The sequence below is a fragment of the Manacus vitellinus genome, unplaced genomic scaffold (assembly GCF_001715985.3).
Source record: "Manacus vitellinus isolate BGI_N305 unplaced genomic scaffold, ASM171598v3 scaffold_3_pilon, whole genome shotgun sequence".
Lineage (NCBI taxonomy): Eukaryota > Metazoa > Chordata > Aves > Passeriformes > Pipridae > Manacus > Manacus vitellinus.
In genome coordinates this window covers 38,744,737-38,763,168 of record NW_021940535.1, presented here as the reverse complement: position 1 = coordinate 38,763,168, position 18,432 = coordinate 38,744,737, and the positions used below count along the sequence as shown (strand labels likewise).

Sequence of the window (18,432 nt, the reverse complement as noted above, 5' to 3'; positions counted from 1 at the left end):
AAGAGGAAAAAAAGTCACAACCGAAACACATTTTAACCAGTGTTGCAGTTTGGCTTCCCTGTGTTAAGTCTTACTTAACTTCTTGCCTAATTAGACTCAGCAGCTTCCAGTTATCCTGAGATTAAAGAAGTGCACTCTTGTTCTTCCAGTTCATCTAGGCTGCTATGAAATCAGAGTGTACTGTCCACAAAAGAGAACAAATCAGGAAAAAATTTGACTATGTATCAGGAATTTAAGTAGTCAAATTACAAATGGGAAATCCAAAGTTCCCTGAGGTTGCTTTTGTTTGGTGTTCAATTTTAGGGCACCATACCTAAAGCAAGATATTTAAGAGCCACCAATCCTAAGGAAGAACACCTAAACCTAAGGACAGATGGAATTTTAAGGAGGAATAGTATGTCTAAGCATTTTGAATATTTGAGTCATAATATTCATTAGTTCCTCAACCAGACACTATTCTTCTTTCAAGAAAGGACTAGCACTACAACTATTTTATCACAATCAGGTTACTCTTTATGACTTTCCAAAGACAAATCCCAGTGTCACAGTTAGCATCATGTCCTAATGATTCTGTGCCATACCATGTGAAGGCAGCACAGTACTTTCAACAACAGCCTCTTTATTTCCTGGTAGAAGTTGGATCCCATCCACTCCTTCCCTTTTTTTCTGTCTAGCACATACAGACCACTGGCTTACCAAATGCTTACATTCACTGCAATGCACCTCCATCTCCCTCCTTTCAACTGATTTTTATTTAGAAAATAAACACTTCAGAACAGCACAGAAAATAGGGGAATTTGTCTGCAGTGTGCCTAACAGATTCTAGCCACTATAAAATTATTTGAAATAGAAGACAAAGTAAAGAAGCATTTTAAGTAATCCATCGGTTGGTTTTTTTTTTTCCTCTTGTTCATTCCTTAAGTCACTAGCTACGTTTTCATAGCATCAGGGGAGAGGGGAGTTGTATTTCTGAAATATTGAGCTTTATGCCTTAGATTTAATGGCATTGGTAGCCCAGCCACATGGTATGGGCTATGCAGTAAACAGACTTTCAGAGCCAAAGCAGAAATTCACTATGGCAAAGCTTTACCAAGCAGTCTGCACAAAGCTTATGCTGCACTAAATACTCAAGTCACTTCACAAAACTGAAGAGAGCAAGGAGCGTCTAACTTAAGCAGAACTGGAAGTCCAGAAATCTCCATTCTCTTCCTTACTCAGCTGGAGACAGACTTTGTAAACGGGGGCAGAGCATTCCAGCATCAGCAGATTTCTGTACCTGCCTCTAAGTAGATAAAAGAGAGCATACAGAGTATCATTTCATCAGCATTTATGAGGAAAACTGTGGAAAACATTGTTGCACAATTACGTAAGTTACCTTTATCCCACATAGTAGATTCCAATGAAACAAAGTACAAAAAGCAGCACAGGAGACCTGCTCCTGAAAGTATCCCTGGTTTCAGCTGAGATAGTTTCTTAGTAGCTGGTACAGTACCGTGTATTTTGGATTCACTATGAGAATAAATGTTGATAACAACAGTCGAAACATCAGCGTGTTAAGCAATGGTTACATTAAGTCAAGGACTTTTCAGTTTCCCATGCTCTGCCAGAGAGGAGGTGTACAGGAACCCAGGAGGAAGCATAGCCAGGACAGCTGTCCCAAACTGGCCAAAGTGATATTCCACACCACAGAACATCATGCTCAGTATATAAACTGGAAAGAGCATCACTTGTGCTTGGGTTTTATTTTCCTTTTTTTGCCCATCATTTTAGTAGCAGTATATTTTATTATCATTAGCACTATTATGATTTACTTTGTTTTAATTACTAAACTGTTCTTATCTCAACCCACAAGTTTTCACTTTTTTCCCCAATTCTCCTCCACATGGCTTTGGCAGCAGGGGAAATGAGAGAACGGCTGCACTGTGCTTAGTTGTCAAATGGGGCTAAACTGCAAGAGAACTGTTCATAAAGAAAGTACATTTTTCTTTACAGACTGAACTCTCCTAAAGCAGTGACCATAGGGTAAAAGGAGACAAAGCTTTTCTATAGATTGTTCCCAGCAACTCCCCATGCCCACTCTTATTAAGCAAGGACTTTCATCCTCTTCAGCTGCAGTAAGAAAAGGCACCTCCCTGCCATTTTGGGGGAGGTTTCCATTACCTATATGTTCTTCCCTTAGCCATGACAACCTTGTTGATTTAACAGTCTAATAAGTGTCATGGAGAAGAAAGAAGAGCTGGCAGGTTTATTCACTGCATACAAGTTGAAAAGCCTTTCATGAAGTGGCATTCATCTCCTTACCTAAGTTATTAACAGCTCCAGGTGACCCCACCATTGATCATTTTTTCCATTTTCCTTTCGCCTTGTTTTTTCTTAGTCTTCTCACAGAGTTGGGGTTTTTGCCCCTCTTCTTCTTGGTTGCAGAAAGAGATGCAACTTACAATCCCACCCCTCTGCTCACAAATTTTGCTCAAAAGACATCAAGAAAAGGAGGAGCACTTGCCAAAGTACATAATCACATTCAAGATAATTATCATATGTTAAAAAACAAGGTTTACCAGATCACATGGGAAACAACATTTCCTTCTAGGAAGAAACATGAAACATTTAAAAAGTATTCCCTTAAATTCAGAAGACAAAAAGTACTTCACAAAGAAAAACATATTTCTCCATTTGCAGAAATATTTAATCTTTAATTAGTCTGTATCAAAGACTTCCTTATTTCTCATTTCAAGTTTATTTTAAGAAAATAACCGAGTTGAAAATCAAAGTGAAAAATAAAAAAAAAAAAATGTTTACAAAAATTCTGAGTTCTTGGTCAAAAACGCTAGCAGTTGAATTCACCAAGACCAACTGTTTTCCCAAATTCAGATTTGGTTTTGATAAATTGGCATTTTACAGCAAATTAGGGAAAAATCTCCTGACTTCTGGCAGACAACGGTCAACTTTCCCTACTGTCCCTTCTCAAAGCACAGAAGCGCAAGAGGTGCCTACTCTCACAAATGGGTGCCATAAACCATAATAAGAAAAATCATTGAATGTACTTTGTTTTAAAGTTTCATTGAACACATGACTGGCCAGGCTGAATGATCTATGATACGCTAACAGATGGAGTCAGACACAGACCTTCCGAAAAAAGGGGAAGCAGGAAGGAGTTGAACAGAAACATTTTAGTCAGCTCTGTCAAAATGTTGGCATTTCTACTAAGAAAGAATTTCAGTATCCAATTCTGCCTGTTATTCTGTATCATTCTATCAAAAGATCATGTTTTTCTGACTAAATTACCATTAGCATTTGAGCAACTTCTACTATATTTTGCAAAGCTGTCCAAGCAAAAGTGACACTGACATTAAAAGCCTATTTTCATTTTGAGCACAAAGTAATTGACTTGCAAAGCAGAACCTCATAAATCATTTCATTGGTAATATTCTTTTCCCCTGTAACTGTTATTTCTTCACAATAACTTAGCTTCTGTTTCATTTAACACAAATAATTCTAAAATGCAGGCACTCCTGAAACTCACGCACACCAAAACACCTTGCACAGAAAGATTTCTTCAGCCTACAAACCACATTTAACATCTATTAAATAAATAACATTTATACTACAGAACTCTACTCGTAGTGGAAAGATTTGTTATTGAAGTCCCTTAGAGACATACATACCTCAGAATTGTTGAGATGACACCTGTGTGTCCCCGAGAACCACCCCTCGCTCGAACACTGGTCAATGTCCACCTTCTGCAAATTGATGTCAACCTTGACAACACCTCTGAAAAGAGAGGGAAACAGTTGTGAACATAAGTCCAGATATAGGTTAAACTTCTTTATGATGCTGTAGCCTGAAATGCAGAACTACATCTTTCCTTTAAATATGGAATTTGATAAAGTGTCCAAAAACAGTTTTGTGCTCCCCAAGCCATGGTCACAGAAACACATTCTTATTTTAGACTTTACTTAGATGTATTATGGCAAGAGGTCAGCAAATCCAGTGCATTAAGCATAAGGTGGAAGTTAAGAACAAGTTATACACTCAAACAGTGCAATGCCCTTCACATTTTACAATGCAGCAAAGATCAAAATTAATACAATGAAAGACGTGCACTACTTTTTCTGAGGCAGCAACCTCGCCAGCCAACTCTGAATAAAAGATACCAGGCACCACATCCCACCCTCCATCCAGAGACAACTACATCCTCCCCTGTGCTCCAGGGAACCCTATTTGCTGAAACAACTGGTAAAAGCCTTTTTCTGTATTTTCCCCAGAGACACTCCAATGTCTGCTGACATTCAGGCCTCCCCTCTGCTACTCAGCATCCTCCTCCAGCAGGCTTTCAAACCCTCTCCCCCAGTTCCTGCCAGTTGGTCCTGGTATAAAACCTGATACAACATCAGAAAGCAGCATGAGTTAGCAGTAGTCCACTGATGTCTGTGAAGCCAAAAAAAAAAAATTTCCTACACACGCAGGTCCTCAAAGACCAAGTAAGGACAGTCCTCTGAACTGTGTAAGTCCTATGCCAAGAAGACTCAAGTTTTCATCAAGTTTCCCTCAAAAATTCTTTTGAAAGAAAAGCTAACGAACCAATTTCAAGGTCAACACTGTTTTATAAACAACTCAAAAATCACCAGAAGAGAAAAGCTGCAAGGCTGAAGTTTCAGATCTTAAAAAAACCCTTCAAAGACTTTGATATTCTCTCTAAAATAACCTCCAGAATGACTTTGGACATAGAACATTTATAGCATCACTTTGTGAGAACACATTATCTGTGACTGCTTTGCTGCAGTCTGGACTTAGCAAAAATGTCAATATGCAACTTCTAGTTGCTAGATCATTACACAAGCTCACTCACAGTGGATGAATGCTCTCTACTGATTTCTTAAATGTATGGTACCATTCCTTTTAAGTCAGCCATTTCAGCCACTTCAGACAGAACTTTTCATTTCCACAAGTCTGAACTTCTACAACTACAAACACCATCATCCCTTCTTTCACGCTGTGGACTAACAAGGACATGGTCCAACCTCTATCTCAAGAACACCCCACTCACCTTGAAGTGTGTTACCTCTTTTAATCAAATCTCACAATAATACACTAATAACAACAACATATCTACAGAGCCATATATTTGAGAGGGTGCTTACTAACAAAATTAGAACAGGCATAAGAGTGAGTTTGATCAAAACCAGGACAATATTGTTGACCCCAGTACAATCAAGTGCTAAGTATCCACAACAGCTAAATTTGGGCATTCTTCAGACACGCTATACAGTCATTGGAGAAACATAAGCACATCGTTTAAGTGATCAGAAGAAGAATGCATTAGAAAATTACGTAACACAGCCAATAGGAAGTTAGATAGTACAGGAGCACTTCATCCCCCTCAATCTCCTGCCTAGAATCTAAATAATCTGATGCCAGGCACACTTAGAAATTACCTGAAATATTTAAGTGCTGGTTCGAGCAAGTTCAATTTAAAACAGCACACACTACACTTCTAGAATATTTTTATATACTTTTAGTTTACAGCTTTGTGCCTTTGTACACTTGTTTTGAACAACAGCTTCTCCAGGAAATGCTCAAACCTTACTTCTACCCCAATGAACTGGTTTTTCCATGTTCCAGGTGACAACAACCTCAAGGGGCAAAACTGCCATACTGCACAGATTATCTCTTTAAGGTGTTGATATCAGCAGATTACAAACTTAATCTTAACCAGGTAAGAAGGTACCTGACTCAGATGCTCATAGCAGTAGAGGTAGCCAGTTACTCATCTAGTCACATGCAGATCCCATCAGGTCCATGTATACAGAAGAAAAGCAATATTGCTTCAACCTTATTCAAACTGCAACTCATTCACCTGAGAAACTCTCAAGCACCTTGGAGAAGGTCTTATTTCCTTTATATGGAAAGTTTTTCCCTCGTGTACATTTTGGTTTTAAGTGGTAGAAGAGGAAACTCCCCTTTGCTTCTACAAACACTTCTGCAAAGAGAAGTACAGATTGCAAAGGAAGAGCAAACTAATCATTGCTAGGAGAGGAGAAAGACCTTAAGAGTTTGCCGTGTGGTACCACCAGCAAGCCCTGTAGGAACACAGTGTTGGTAAAAAAAGGATATAAATATTTTCAAAAGGAAACTTAACTAGACATTACTTGCAAGAAAGACCACACATGCGCCAGAGGAATTAGGGTCAGTAAGCACACTGAGCAAGCATTTGAGTGTGGCCTTGTACCAGAAATGCTCCAATTTGGAGAATTCATGGCATGTTCTAGTGGGACAAGCATCAGAAATCAGGATAGCATCTTAAGACAGAGCCATGTACTGAAAAGAAAGGAGTGTACTTCTGGATTTCTCACATCAGAATAGATTGGGTAACTCATATCCTTTGAAAGCTCCTGAACTCAATTACTTTGTCCAAAATAGATGCAAAAATCAGATTCATACAGCAAGTGTCATCGCAAGAAACCTCTTGTGATCATTCAGTTCAACCACCTGCTCAAAGCAGACTCAGTTCAGTTGGGGATTTTTTATAACTTCATTATTGAAGACTTCACCAGCTCTGGGAAACCTGATCTAGTGACTGACCACCCTTCACAGTGTCAAGAAAAGTTTTCTGATGTTTAAAATAAATTCCTTGTATTTCAGTTTGTGCCCCTTGCGCTTTCTGTATCCCCATTGAATAAGCCTGAGAAAGGTCTGTTTCTGTCTCTCTTTTACACTTTTTCACTGGGTATTTGCATACACATAAAGTGATCCTGGAGCCTTTTCTTCTCCAGGCTGAACTGTACCAGCTCACTCAGCTCTTCTTGTCTGCCAGATGCTCCAATCTTGAACTTTGTAGCCCTTCACTAGGCTTGCTTCAGTACATCCATGTCTCCTGTACTGAGGAGACCAGAAGCGGACACAGCACTCTTGATGGAGCCTCACCAGGCTGAGTAAAGAGGAAGGATCACTTCCCTCAACTCATTGGCAACACTCTTCCACAGATCAGGAGGCTGTTGGCCTTCTTTTCCACAAGCACACATTGGTGGTTCATGTCAAATTGGTGTCCACCAGGATCCCCCAGGCCTCTCCTGCCAAGCTGTTTTCCAGTCATTAAGCCCTCAGCCTGTATTGGTTCATGGGATTATTCCTCCAAAGGTGCATCAGAGGGCATTTCCCTTTGCCAAACTTCTAGGTTCTTGTTTGCTCATTTCTCCAGCCTGTTTCAGACCCCCAGAATGGCAACACAAACAACTGGTCTCTCAGTCACTCCTTCCAATTTTTATCATCTGCAAACTTGCTGAGACAACACCCCACCCTATTGTCCAGACCACCAAACGAAAACGTTAAAGAGAACTGACGCTAGTATCAACCCCTGGGATATATCAATAATGACTAACCTCCAGCTGGACAGACAGTCATCTATGCACAGAAGGCTACTGGGTTGGTTAAATACTATTTCCCCTTCATAAACGCATGCTGACTGCTCCCAATCACATTCCTTTTCCTCATGTGTTTCACAAGGAGTTTTCACAAAGATTTGCTCCATCACCTTTTCAGAGATTGAGGTGAGGCTGATCAGCCAGCAGTGCTTGAAGACATCAAGTTCCTTGGCCTTTTCAACATCCTGCATCACAAAGCACACTCTTCCATTCAACAGCAAAGACCTTGGAAAGGACCTTTAAGATCATTGAGTCCAACCATTAACCTAATACTGCCAAAGCCACCACTAAACCATGTCCCTAAGTGCCACATCTACAGAACTTTTAAATATCCTCACGGAGGGTCACTCCACAACTTCCCTGGTCCAGCTGGCCATACTATTGCTGATACAAGATGTTCATGGTCACAGTCATATTCAGATTGTCTCCATACTCCTCTCAGGTTACCTGACCCTGCTTCCACCTCTTGCGCACTTTCATTTTATGCTTCAGTTTTGTCAGGATCTCCTTGTTAAGTCATGCAGGCCTGAAAGTCATCTAATTTCAAAATATTTTCATAAAACCTCTTCCAGAAATAATAAAAAATTCTTCCATTTCAAGCTAAATGTGTTTTCCTTTTGCTTCTCTTGTGTTAAAACTTTTCTTATGAGAATGTTTGTCTTTCACAAAATACAATCTTCATCAACTCAATACAAACTTTTCTACCTACAATCTTCAAAATGCACAACCTGAACTTCTAATATGGTTAGGTTGTTCTGGTTTTCCCCTTTCTCAAAGCTTTGCGAATTTCTGGGGTGAAAATCTACAGCAAGGAGAAACAGTACAGACCAGGAGCAGGATCATGAAAGCAATTTCTAAGTTACAATCTACCACAGGTTTTCAATTTTTTCCCCCATGGTGCACATTACTGTTTTTCTTTGAGCAATACATGTGGCATTTACAGAAAGCATCAGGATGGTACAAGACTTCTACTGCGTTCATTTGGGATGCATTGCCATTTTAAAACACCACCTCGGACTTGTACCCCACGATTATTACACACAGAGTACACCAATATGTACACGATACAGTTTTGAAATTCATCTGTGATTAATACAGTAGCTGGCACAGCTCGTTTAGCCACCCACATTTTCAGTTATTTTTGACTCAGTATTCGGAAAATGGAACGTATGGAAGAATACATCTTCCTAGAACGTATATGGACCATCTCCCTGTGCTACATTTATTAAACTAATTGGGAATAATGGCAGTGTTGCTATCTTGATAGAAGCAATCAAGACAAATATCAGGGGTATAAGAGTAGACTCAGCTTGTCAGCATAACGCATTCATCCACACTGACAATGCTGCCTGCCTGAACCAAAGCCACAGACATAAGTTAACAACAATAGTACTGGTAATTGTGGACCATCTGGCAGGTAAGTATATTTTGCTAATCTCCTTATAACAATAAACATTTTTTTCCTGCCACGATTTTCAGCCTTTTCAAAAATATATATATATTTAAGGATTGCGTGTTCATGTTTAACATGTAGTTAATTAAGAAAGAATTAGTTGAATTGTATATAACAGATAATAATTGAAGAATTATGTCATCAAGGATTTTTTGTCAGGTCAGAGGTTTGATTTAAGAGGCTTTAATGTCTGTCTTTATTTCCAGTACCACTGTTTGTTGGCATGCTGTTTGCCTTGAAATCTGTGCCAGAAATTGATTTAAGCTTATTTTCCCAACCTACTAGCTATCTTGATAGTTTCAGTAGTTATAATATTTCATTGTAACAACATGTTGTAAAACCTCTATCTACAGAATAATTTTTTCTGCCTCTACTGTTACATCATAAAAAGAGTAGAAGGAGCATGTTCTCTTTCTCCCAGTCAGCTTAAGCTAGAACTGCACAGAATAATAGTCTGCCAACATCTAAAAGGTGATAAATAATATCTTTGTCCTCTAGATCTTCAAAAGCTTTTTTGGCACAGAGGCCATCACAGCTCAGCTAAACAAGCAGAGCCTGTCTTCTAAGTTTGTACACTTATTTTTATACATGTAAGCACTGCAAGCAATCATAATTAAGGTATAAGGCATGGTTATCACATACTGAAGCAGACATCATCCCCCAAATCTAAGCAGCTGCTTAGATTCTTGCTGCTGTATTCATTCAGCCCTACATGATGGCCTTCATAAGTCCTCCTTACCATAAAATGAGGAGATAAGAAAAACAAGTTCTCTACAGCCATCTCAAATCTGCAAATGCCCACACCTCTAGACAAATGCCCACTGTATTTAGAATAGCCAAGGTTTTCAGGACAGATGCCTTTTCTGACCACACATTTTGGAGGCTAACACTTTCAAGAATATTAATCTTCGAATAGTGCATACTGACATCTGAAGCTCCCCCATCAAAAGTAATCCTGGTGTCAAATTCCCAAATTACTTTCAGCTATAAGTCTTTCAAAAGCAACTTGAACCTGCAGAAGCTGCTGTTTGTCTGTAAGTTAATATTTAGGATTCTGTATCACTTAGACATTGTTAAAATTGTTACCTCTGCATATCCAGCCAGATTCATAAAAGGCTACCGGGACATCACATACAACCTAATTTTGACCTGGTCACAGAGTTACCTCTAATTCCAAACTAATAGGACACAGAAAGACTTACCTAATTCCTCAGCCATAGCATGACTGCTGCTTTTCTGCACACATTTTCATAGGAGAACCAGCTTTCACTAAAAATAAACTGAAGTGAAGAATAATACATAGCAGTGTGGGCACATGAATTAGGATTCACCTGCAAAGAAAATCCCTCTAGGCCATTTGGAACAGTACTACAATGGCAGAATACTTAAAGCTGAATCCTCTGTTGTCTGAAGAATTATTTCAATCTGCCTTCATATTTATGGCATGCAATGCTGCCTCTCTGGGGGTTTCCCTCCAGTTTAGTCAGAGAGCTTCCTAGATACTCCGAGGGGCAGTGATATTTTTTTTTCCTTGAGGATGCTTAAATTGCTGCTATCATCTTAACTCTTGTCACAAAGCATCACCTTATATAGGAATGCTAGGTGTCAGTGATGATGGGGTACCACTTATATTAGATTCTCCCTATGAAAAAAGGTCTTGAAGCCAAATTCAAGTCACTTACTAAGAAAACAGCACTTTTTTTTTTTTTAATGTTCCCATTACTATCCATGAGGGGAAAGAAAGGTTCTCAAAGAACAGTACAGAACATGATAGAAGAAAAAAGGTTAGGAACACAAAACTTTTGAAATAGAAGAATCCTACACAGGAGGGATGGTCTCAGCATAACCCTACCAAGTCCTCTGAGATTGAAGATTTATTCAAAGGTAATAAGGTCATTTTAAAACTGAAAAGTAAGTGGAAGTCAACATTAGGGAAAAAAAAATTTAAAAAAGGGAAAACAGAGAGGCATAAACCTGGGCAAGGAACATAAAAATCACAAGAATGTAACACAAAACCAAGAGACATCTTTTAGAAACAACATGTTAAAAGTATAGGCTCTACTAATTAAAAACACTTCAAATACACCAGAAACATGAAAGCTGAAGTAGGATCTCTAAGGTCAACATACAACCAAGATATAAAAATTTCTCAGAGTGAAGACAGCTTTTGCCAAAAATGAGTTATTTTCATCCCTCTTGAAGGCATTAATATAACAAAAGCCAGCTTTCACAATACAGGACAGTTAACAAAGCTGGGCATCACAACTATCCCTTCCTTGTTTGGCACATTCACAGCTGACCACAAATGGGTGGCCATTGACAAAGGCTGCAGGCGATAAAAACACTTGATATAACCCACAACTAAATCGGTCTGACACAGAGAAAATATAATAAAGAAAACACTTTGAAAAGTCTTCATTCAATAATCTGGGATGTCCCAACAGTTTTAGATTCATGAAGTAAATTTAAAACCAGAAAATTATGGAAGCCATACTATATACGTACTGTGGAATACATAAATACATTATAGAATACAACACCGAACTACATTGCAAAAGACAAAAATGTGTTAAAAAGCAAATTAGAATCATGAAGGTCAGTTTAATCTATACTTACTATCAACACTCATCCAGAAAGAGTCTGAAAACCAATTTATTTTTATTGCTTATTATTGGCAAATTGGATATAACCATGATAGGAGAACTCAGCACTTCCACCGCTCTTACATTTTTCCTTAAGTACCTGCCAGAAGCTGCTTTTGGATCGAGGGCTAGGTAAGGCTTTCATCTGACCTAACATAGCAATGCTTTTTTTCTTACCTTCAGGAACAATTCTCTACCTCGGCCCACATTCACAAATAGAATAGATGGCAGTCTTGGAGCTGAATCTTGGATAGTAAGGACTGCCACGTGTCCATCCCCTTCAAAGGAGCTTTGATAACCTGCTGTGCTGGAAGTCTTGCCCAAGGGGGATGGGAATAGAGGACAGAGGAATTGGAAACAACAGTTTGACCCAAAAAAATAGTTCCTTTTATTGCAACTTAGCATGTGCTACATAATTGTGGACATTTATGCAGTAAGTGTTTCAATGTTCTCATGGCCATATTTAACTTCTTTCTTCAAAGACCTGCTTCTCTTTCTCCAATACTGAAGAAAGCCGAATCGTGTTTCTAAAAAGAAAGAGTCCTACTTATTGTTCCTTTCCTATGTTTCGTCACCATTCAATCTTCTATCCCTATCCATGATCTCATAAGAAAAATGCCAGCAGAGACATAATTGATTGCCTAGAGAATACTTAAAACATACTGGGGGTTTCTACAAGCAGACAGTAAATTATAAGAAGTTTCTTTGTTCTAACTTTTCAGGAATAAAAATCCAAGACTTTCAGAAGCTCTAGGAAATAAATTATTCCTTTTCATTTTTAAAACCTGTTCTAAATCCATCCACACATTCAATCATGTTAAGGGTCAGGATATGTTATAAAAAAAAATTATAAGCTCATCATTTTAAAATATTTTCTAGATTATACAACTAACATATGATGTCACAAAAAATTAAAAAGTCCCCTTAAACAGTTCAAGTGAATTTTCTTTCTTGGCTCAGTATTGAGTCTAAAGAGAGATTATGGGGGAAACTAAAAAAAGGGGCTAGAGGAAGAAATTAAACCATGTTTAAAAGAAAAAAAATTCTAATTTTTACAACATCATGTCTATGTTTGGGGTTTTTTACCAAGCAATTTAATAGCTGTAAAATATTTAGCAGAATATGAAATCATGTATAATCCCTAAGAAATTACATATTTGTCATATATACTTCTACCTCCATGGTTTAATCTGCCTTCAATAATGTTTCCTTAAGTTAAGAGTCCCATTATAGCCTAACAACAGAGTGGTCTGAGTCATTGTTAACAGTACAGTGGAAATCACTATATTACACTGCCTTTAGGGAAGAAACAGTTCAATTTAACTGTGCAATAAAGATTACCTTTGCATCAAGGACTACCTTCCAAATAATTGAGAGAAGTAGCAAACTTCTGGAAGACAGAAAATTTTAAGATGCTACACCCAACCCAGCCAAACTTCAGAATGAAGTTATCTGTAAATGTTCCAGAATGTGACACCATTCAAAATAAAATAAAAAATTTTTAAAAAATTCTCAGCTTGCTGACTGATTACCTTTCCGCCAAAACAGATATTATTCCATTGCATTCTCCCGAAAGTCCTTAAAAAAAAGATAGCAAATACTGTCCTGAATTTGGTGAAAAATTTGCCTAAGTACAGTGAAAGAGGAAAAAAATGCCAATGCCCCTGTATCCTGAAGACAGTCTGACCTACTAGATGGGAAATAATGTGAGACCAATGACCAGTTCCCAAAATGTTGACACATTACTAGATGACATTAAAGAAAACGAGAAGAGCACACATGAGAACATTTTGAACTGCAAAAGCAGCAATTCATTAATCAGAGTTTGGGGATAATTGATGTCATTGCACAAGGCTGAAACATTGCACATGAATCTGACTAACCATGTTCAGGAAATACAGGAATAAGACTTCAGAAGAAGGACCATGGCAACAGAGAGCTTATAAAAGGAGCCTAAAGAAAGCCAGTTTGTGTAGTTCAGTAAACAAAGGTGGAGAAGGGACTGTTGCCTATAAATAAGTCAGGGCAGTAAACATCAGCAAGGAGTGCTAAGTCGGATAAAAAGCAGTTCTGACCAGAATAAATGGATGAGAACTGACTGTGAATAAATTCAGACCAGAAATCAGAAGAGGTTATGCAACCATCAGGTTGTCCAGAGGGAAGCCCACCTACTTTAAGATGGAGATTTGTAAATTGATGACATTGAGTGGGCTTGTAACAGCAGAGGACTGAATCAGTGACCCAGAAGGACTTTTGGGTTTTAATTTGTATATTCCTAGTGGCTGACTACTTGGTCCTCCTTCTTCCAGCTCAAGAAGTGATCTTCCTCGCTTATCTCCAAGATTGCTGAAGCAATGAAAACCTCCCACTTCCTCTCCAAGGGCCAAGCAAATACTTTTAGAGAAGGAATTGTATTTACAACATGCAGCTTCTCATACCTTTCCACTTTCTCAGCAGGGCTGCAAAGAGGCCAGTTGGGTCATCATGTGCTATGAAATATTGTTCATTCTCATCACATGATAGGCAGTAGCAGAGGAGGGTCACAGAAGATGTGACAAATGCTATTGTGTTCTACCCTCTGCAGCACTAGAGTTGAGGAGTGATTAGGCACATTAGATGGTGAATTCCAGCTGCAAACTGCATCAGTTTAGACTTAAGAAAGGAGAAGAGATGGTTAACATCAAGGGATTACTTCTAGTCTCTGTGGATCCACATTTCTGAATGAGAGCTTGCATTGCATCTTGTAAGCAGGTAGTAATGTTCTCTCTCTGCACTTTGGGTGGACCAAGGACCAGCAAATGCAGACAATAAAATACCAGCAAGCACTGCTAAGAAGCTGCAGCCAGCCAGCACTACTAACTTAGCATTGTACTGGGCTAATGTGATCCCACTGGGCCTGAACAGCTTCTGGTACATTTATCAGCACAACCAAGTTGTCTTTGGTTTCTGTTTCATCTCAGTATTGTCCTACGGTGTTAGCCCTGACAAGACAACTTAAACAACCATATTCTCTCCTTGGCCTTCACTTCGGACAGTTTGGCAGCAATCTCCTGGTAAGGAGGGAGGGGAAACTGAAGACAGCAAGCTGTTTGCAAGAGCCCCCTGGGCTGTTAACACTCACATCCTCCAGCATAAAGCACTATAACCCTTCACAATGTGAAGAGCAAAGCTTGCTGCTTTTTGCTGCACCTTCAGAATGCCATTGACAACAGCACTACAGTAGTAGCATATATTGAACATAGCCAGTAGTAGTTATTAGTATTGCCTTCATTAAACTCTTTCCATTGCTATACCACATGACATACTCATCTGTTGCTGTCACAAAAGAGATATCAAGAAGGAGCAATGGGTTTTCCTTCTGTAATCTGAAAGAACTCTCTTCCATGGATATAGCATACTCCTGAATGTCTTACCCTCATGTACCATGCCATAAACCTAATACAAGAAAGAGTCCACGAACTGGTAGAATAATATTAAAGTGGCATGCACTACATTACCATTAACAACCTTGTATCAGATTATTAAATGGAAGGAGCATATTAACTAATGCATTAATATCTTCCTAACAGATGGTTCAAAGATACTTTGTTTGGAGAACCAATGTAGCTTTTTCAAAAGATGGAGGTTAATAAATACTGTCTTATCATATAGGCCTTAAACAGGAATTTAAAGTCAAAATATTGTGTCACTCAAAGACTGGCGGTGAGGAGAAACAAAGCTTATTTCAAGAGGCACCTTACAGTGATTCACAGTAATTTTCCAGTAACTACATTAGATTTTACATTTTTCTATTGTGTGCTCATACCTGGAACCATTTTTCCTCTTAAGAACTCACACTGAGGCTGTGTACCTATCAAGTATAGAAAACATTCTGCAAATATTAAGACAAACCATAAATCTTGGAAGAAGCATATTTTGCGTGTAGTATTTCCTACGTAGCTGTAAAGTTACTTTCTCAATATCTAAAAAGGAAAAAAAAAGTTTGTATTAGAAGCCTATCTTCCATGTAACATACCTCAAACTAGGAACACAGGAACTATCATTTAGCCTTGGCAGAATATGTGCACATGTGTATTTATAAATGTACTTCTTCCACCTGCTTCTTTAATAGTTACAAAAAACATACAGAGTCATTCTCTTAGAAATGCTTACCAACAACAAAACTTAGTTAGTTTTGTCCTAACTGTTGGGTATAATAGTGATACAACACTTAGCACTTGCACAGCATACTCCATCTCAAGATCTTCTAAATACGAAGTGGTTCTCCAAGATTAGATGAGCCCAATGGATGCCCTTTGAAGTATCAGAGTTATAATAGGTTATTCTGTTTCTTCAACTGAAGTGACTCTCACGTGGCAAACAGAGGCTGGGAAGGCGAGGCAGGGAAGGCAGTGCTCTTACTGCATCCAGGAGGACATCTACTGGTTGCCTTGGTTGGCCACGGTTACTCCAAAAAGGGACCTGGTGTTTCCTGCATACCAAAGCTACCACAGCAGAAACCTACACCACTGAGATGCCTTCTGGCATCACAGGATCTCGGCACAGAGCTGAGATTGAAGCTTTAGACATGAGTTTATTTCCTCTTCACTGAAGACAAGACTGAAGCTTCTTTGAATCATGCTTTATATCCAAATTTACATTCTCGAATAGCTGGCTTGTGGCTGCCACCCCACCTCCAGCCTGGTGATTCTGCAGGTTCTGTGAACCTCTGTACCCAACAAGAGAATATCAGCCTACATTAACTTTCATCCATATCCTGAAATCCATCAAGTGCATTTCAGTGATCTATGAGAAGTTTCCTGAACTTCTCTGCACCCTCTAGGGTCCAGAAGAGCTCTGCAGTAGACCTATTCTTGGGTTTTGATCTCAAGAGGAATTCAGCAACAAACAGTCTACAGATGAGCTCACTTTACCTTAACCCTACCATCCCCATAAGCATGAAAATTTCAAGGCAAAAAGCAATATAAGCAGTCACCCTCCATTCAACAGATTTTTTTTTCCCCTCTAAGGATTCATGACTGCATTCTGATCCCACTGGATTTCAGACTAAGCCAACAAAAACAGCATTCACAGACACTATTCCCTCATCACCTAGGTATGGCAAAATCTCTTTTGTGTCTGCTGTGTTCTTATCTATTCTTACCTACTACTAACTCATAGCACAAAGCAAATTCTGTGTTCCTCTCTCATCCTCTGAGAAATGCCAGCTACTTCTGGGCAGTGGGTATGCCCCGATGGGCAGAGCTACCCATGAACCCCATCACAGAACTGCCAGCAGGAAAATCTGGCTTCTCGTACCCCACAGGTTGCTCTCATTCTTTGAGCAAATCTCTCTGCTGTCAAAATACAAAGATACAAGAAAGAGTCTTTTACATCGTCCCTTCTGCTAGTCACAGCCCAGTGCAAAGTCCTGGGATTAACAGCAATAAAAAAATACGCAAATCTTTACATATTCCAGGTATCAACTACACAGCTATGTAGCCAGGAGTGTCCTAAGGAACACTTTCCTACTGCCAATTCAGGTTATAGCCACATGCACTATGACAGAACTGCTGTCACCAATGCTTATTTACCTAAAAGTGTACTGACCACTGACCAGGCTTGAGCACCCCACCGTGGATGCGCTCTGGAGACCAGAAATTGCAGTTTACAAGCACAACACTGAGGTTTCCAGGCTGGTTAAAATTATAGCTGGGGTCAAGCTAGGTTTAACTACACGGTATACTAAGAAATAACACCTCAATAAACATCTTCCTCTTGCAGGCAGAAATAAACTTCAACCAGCAACTGCTGCTCTCCTCTCCCCACCACAAACACACTAGGAACGTAACCCACATGCACATCTGCTTCCAGGGGAGCAGGTAAAGCAAACGTTGTCTTACAGATGGAGATGACAGCGATTCTCTTACTGAGCAACAGCTCCCTAAGGCATACGAAGGTACAGCTCAACAGGAAGGCCTGAGGTTGCCCTGCGGTGTCACTGAGCAGCAGGGGTTGATCAGGTCACTCCAGAGACATAGCCCCCCTTCCTTCGGAGGGGGGCAGAACCAAAGCCCCACTCAACCCCCCCTTCTCAATAGAAAGCAAGAAGAACTCCTCCTACCTGAACTCGGGGATGACGTTTGGCCGCCCATAGAAAGCCGCCGAGAGAGTCACCAGCCAGCCGGGTTTGTAATTCCCATTCTCACACTCCAGGTATGGTGAGGACCACCTGATGTGGTTCTTATCAGCAGCGAAGCTCTCCCGCCTCTTCCAGCTGTTCTCCAAAGTTTTGGGGCCCGTGTTTAAGACCTTCCTGTGTAGATGTGGCCTCCACTTGCGCTTCAAGCTGTGGAACCACTCTGTTTCCACAGAGGCATTGGCCAGTCGGTGAGCTGAGGAGGATAAGTCCTGCAGGAGAACATGGCTCTCGTTCCTGCTGGCCTGGAGGAAAACCTGGGGAGTGGAGGAGAAAGGCTCCGTGCTAAAAGTGATAGCTGCCCTGGAGATGTTGGGGTCCTCCTCCAGCAGGCTCCTGATCAAGGCGCGGTACCACTCCAGGTCCTCCTGCAAGTTCTGCTCCCGCGACTTATTGCTCTGGAGGATCACGTTGAGTAAGTTGGTGGCGTGGGTGAGGGTGCCCAGGGCCCCATGCAGGGAGGGGTGCGAGGTGAAGCGCGACTTGCCGGCGAGGCTGGCCAGCTCGTACCGCCCGGAGCAGTTGGCTCGCCGCAACTCCCGGGAGTCGCCCGTGTAGAGGAACGAGGCCACGTCCTGGGGCACCTCCTCGGCGAGCCGCTGCGCCAAGATGGTGCTCTCCGTAGAGCGGCTCCGCGGGGCCGGCGGAGGCTCCCGGCTCTTGATGTGGTTGTAAATAGACTGCGTCCCTCCGAGCGCCCGCTCCCGGCCGCGCACCGCCTGCCCTTGGCCGGCGGCA

At 40.3% G+C, this 18,432-nt stretch overlaps 1 protein-coding gene across 1 annotated transcript in view; it reads right to left on the bottom strand.

Annotated features, from left to right (window-relative positions):
- Positions 1-18,432, bottom strand: part of GPR158 (G protein-coupled receptor 158) — a 182,146-nt gene that overhangs the window by 162,224 nt on the left and 1,490 nt on the right. The window contains exons 2-3 of the mRNA XM_018075879.2: positions 17,620-18,418; positions 3,666-3,771 (exon numbers count right to left, since the gene is read on the bottom strand). Of these exons, the coding sequence (XP_017931368.2) occupies positions 3,666-3,771; positions 17,620-18,418 (905 nt within the window). The remainder of the gene's footprint in view (positions 1-3,665; positions 3,772-17,619; positions 18,419-18,432) is intronic.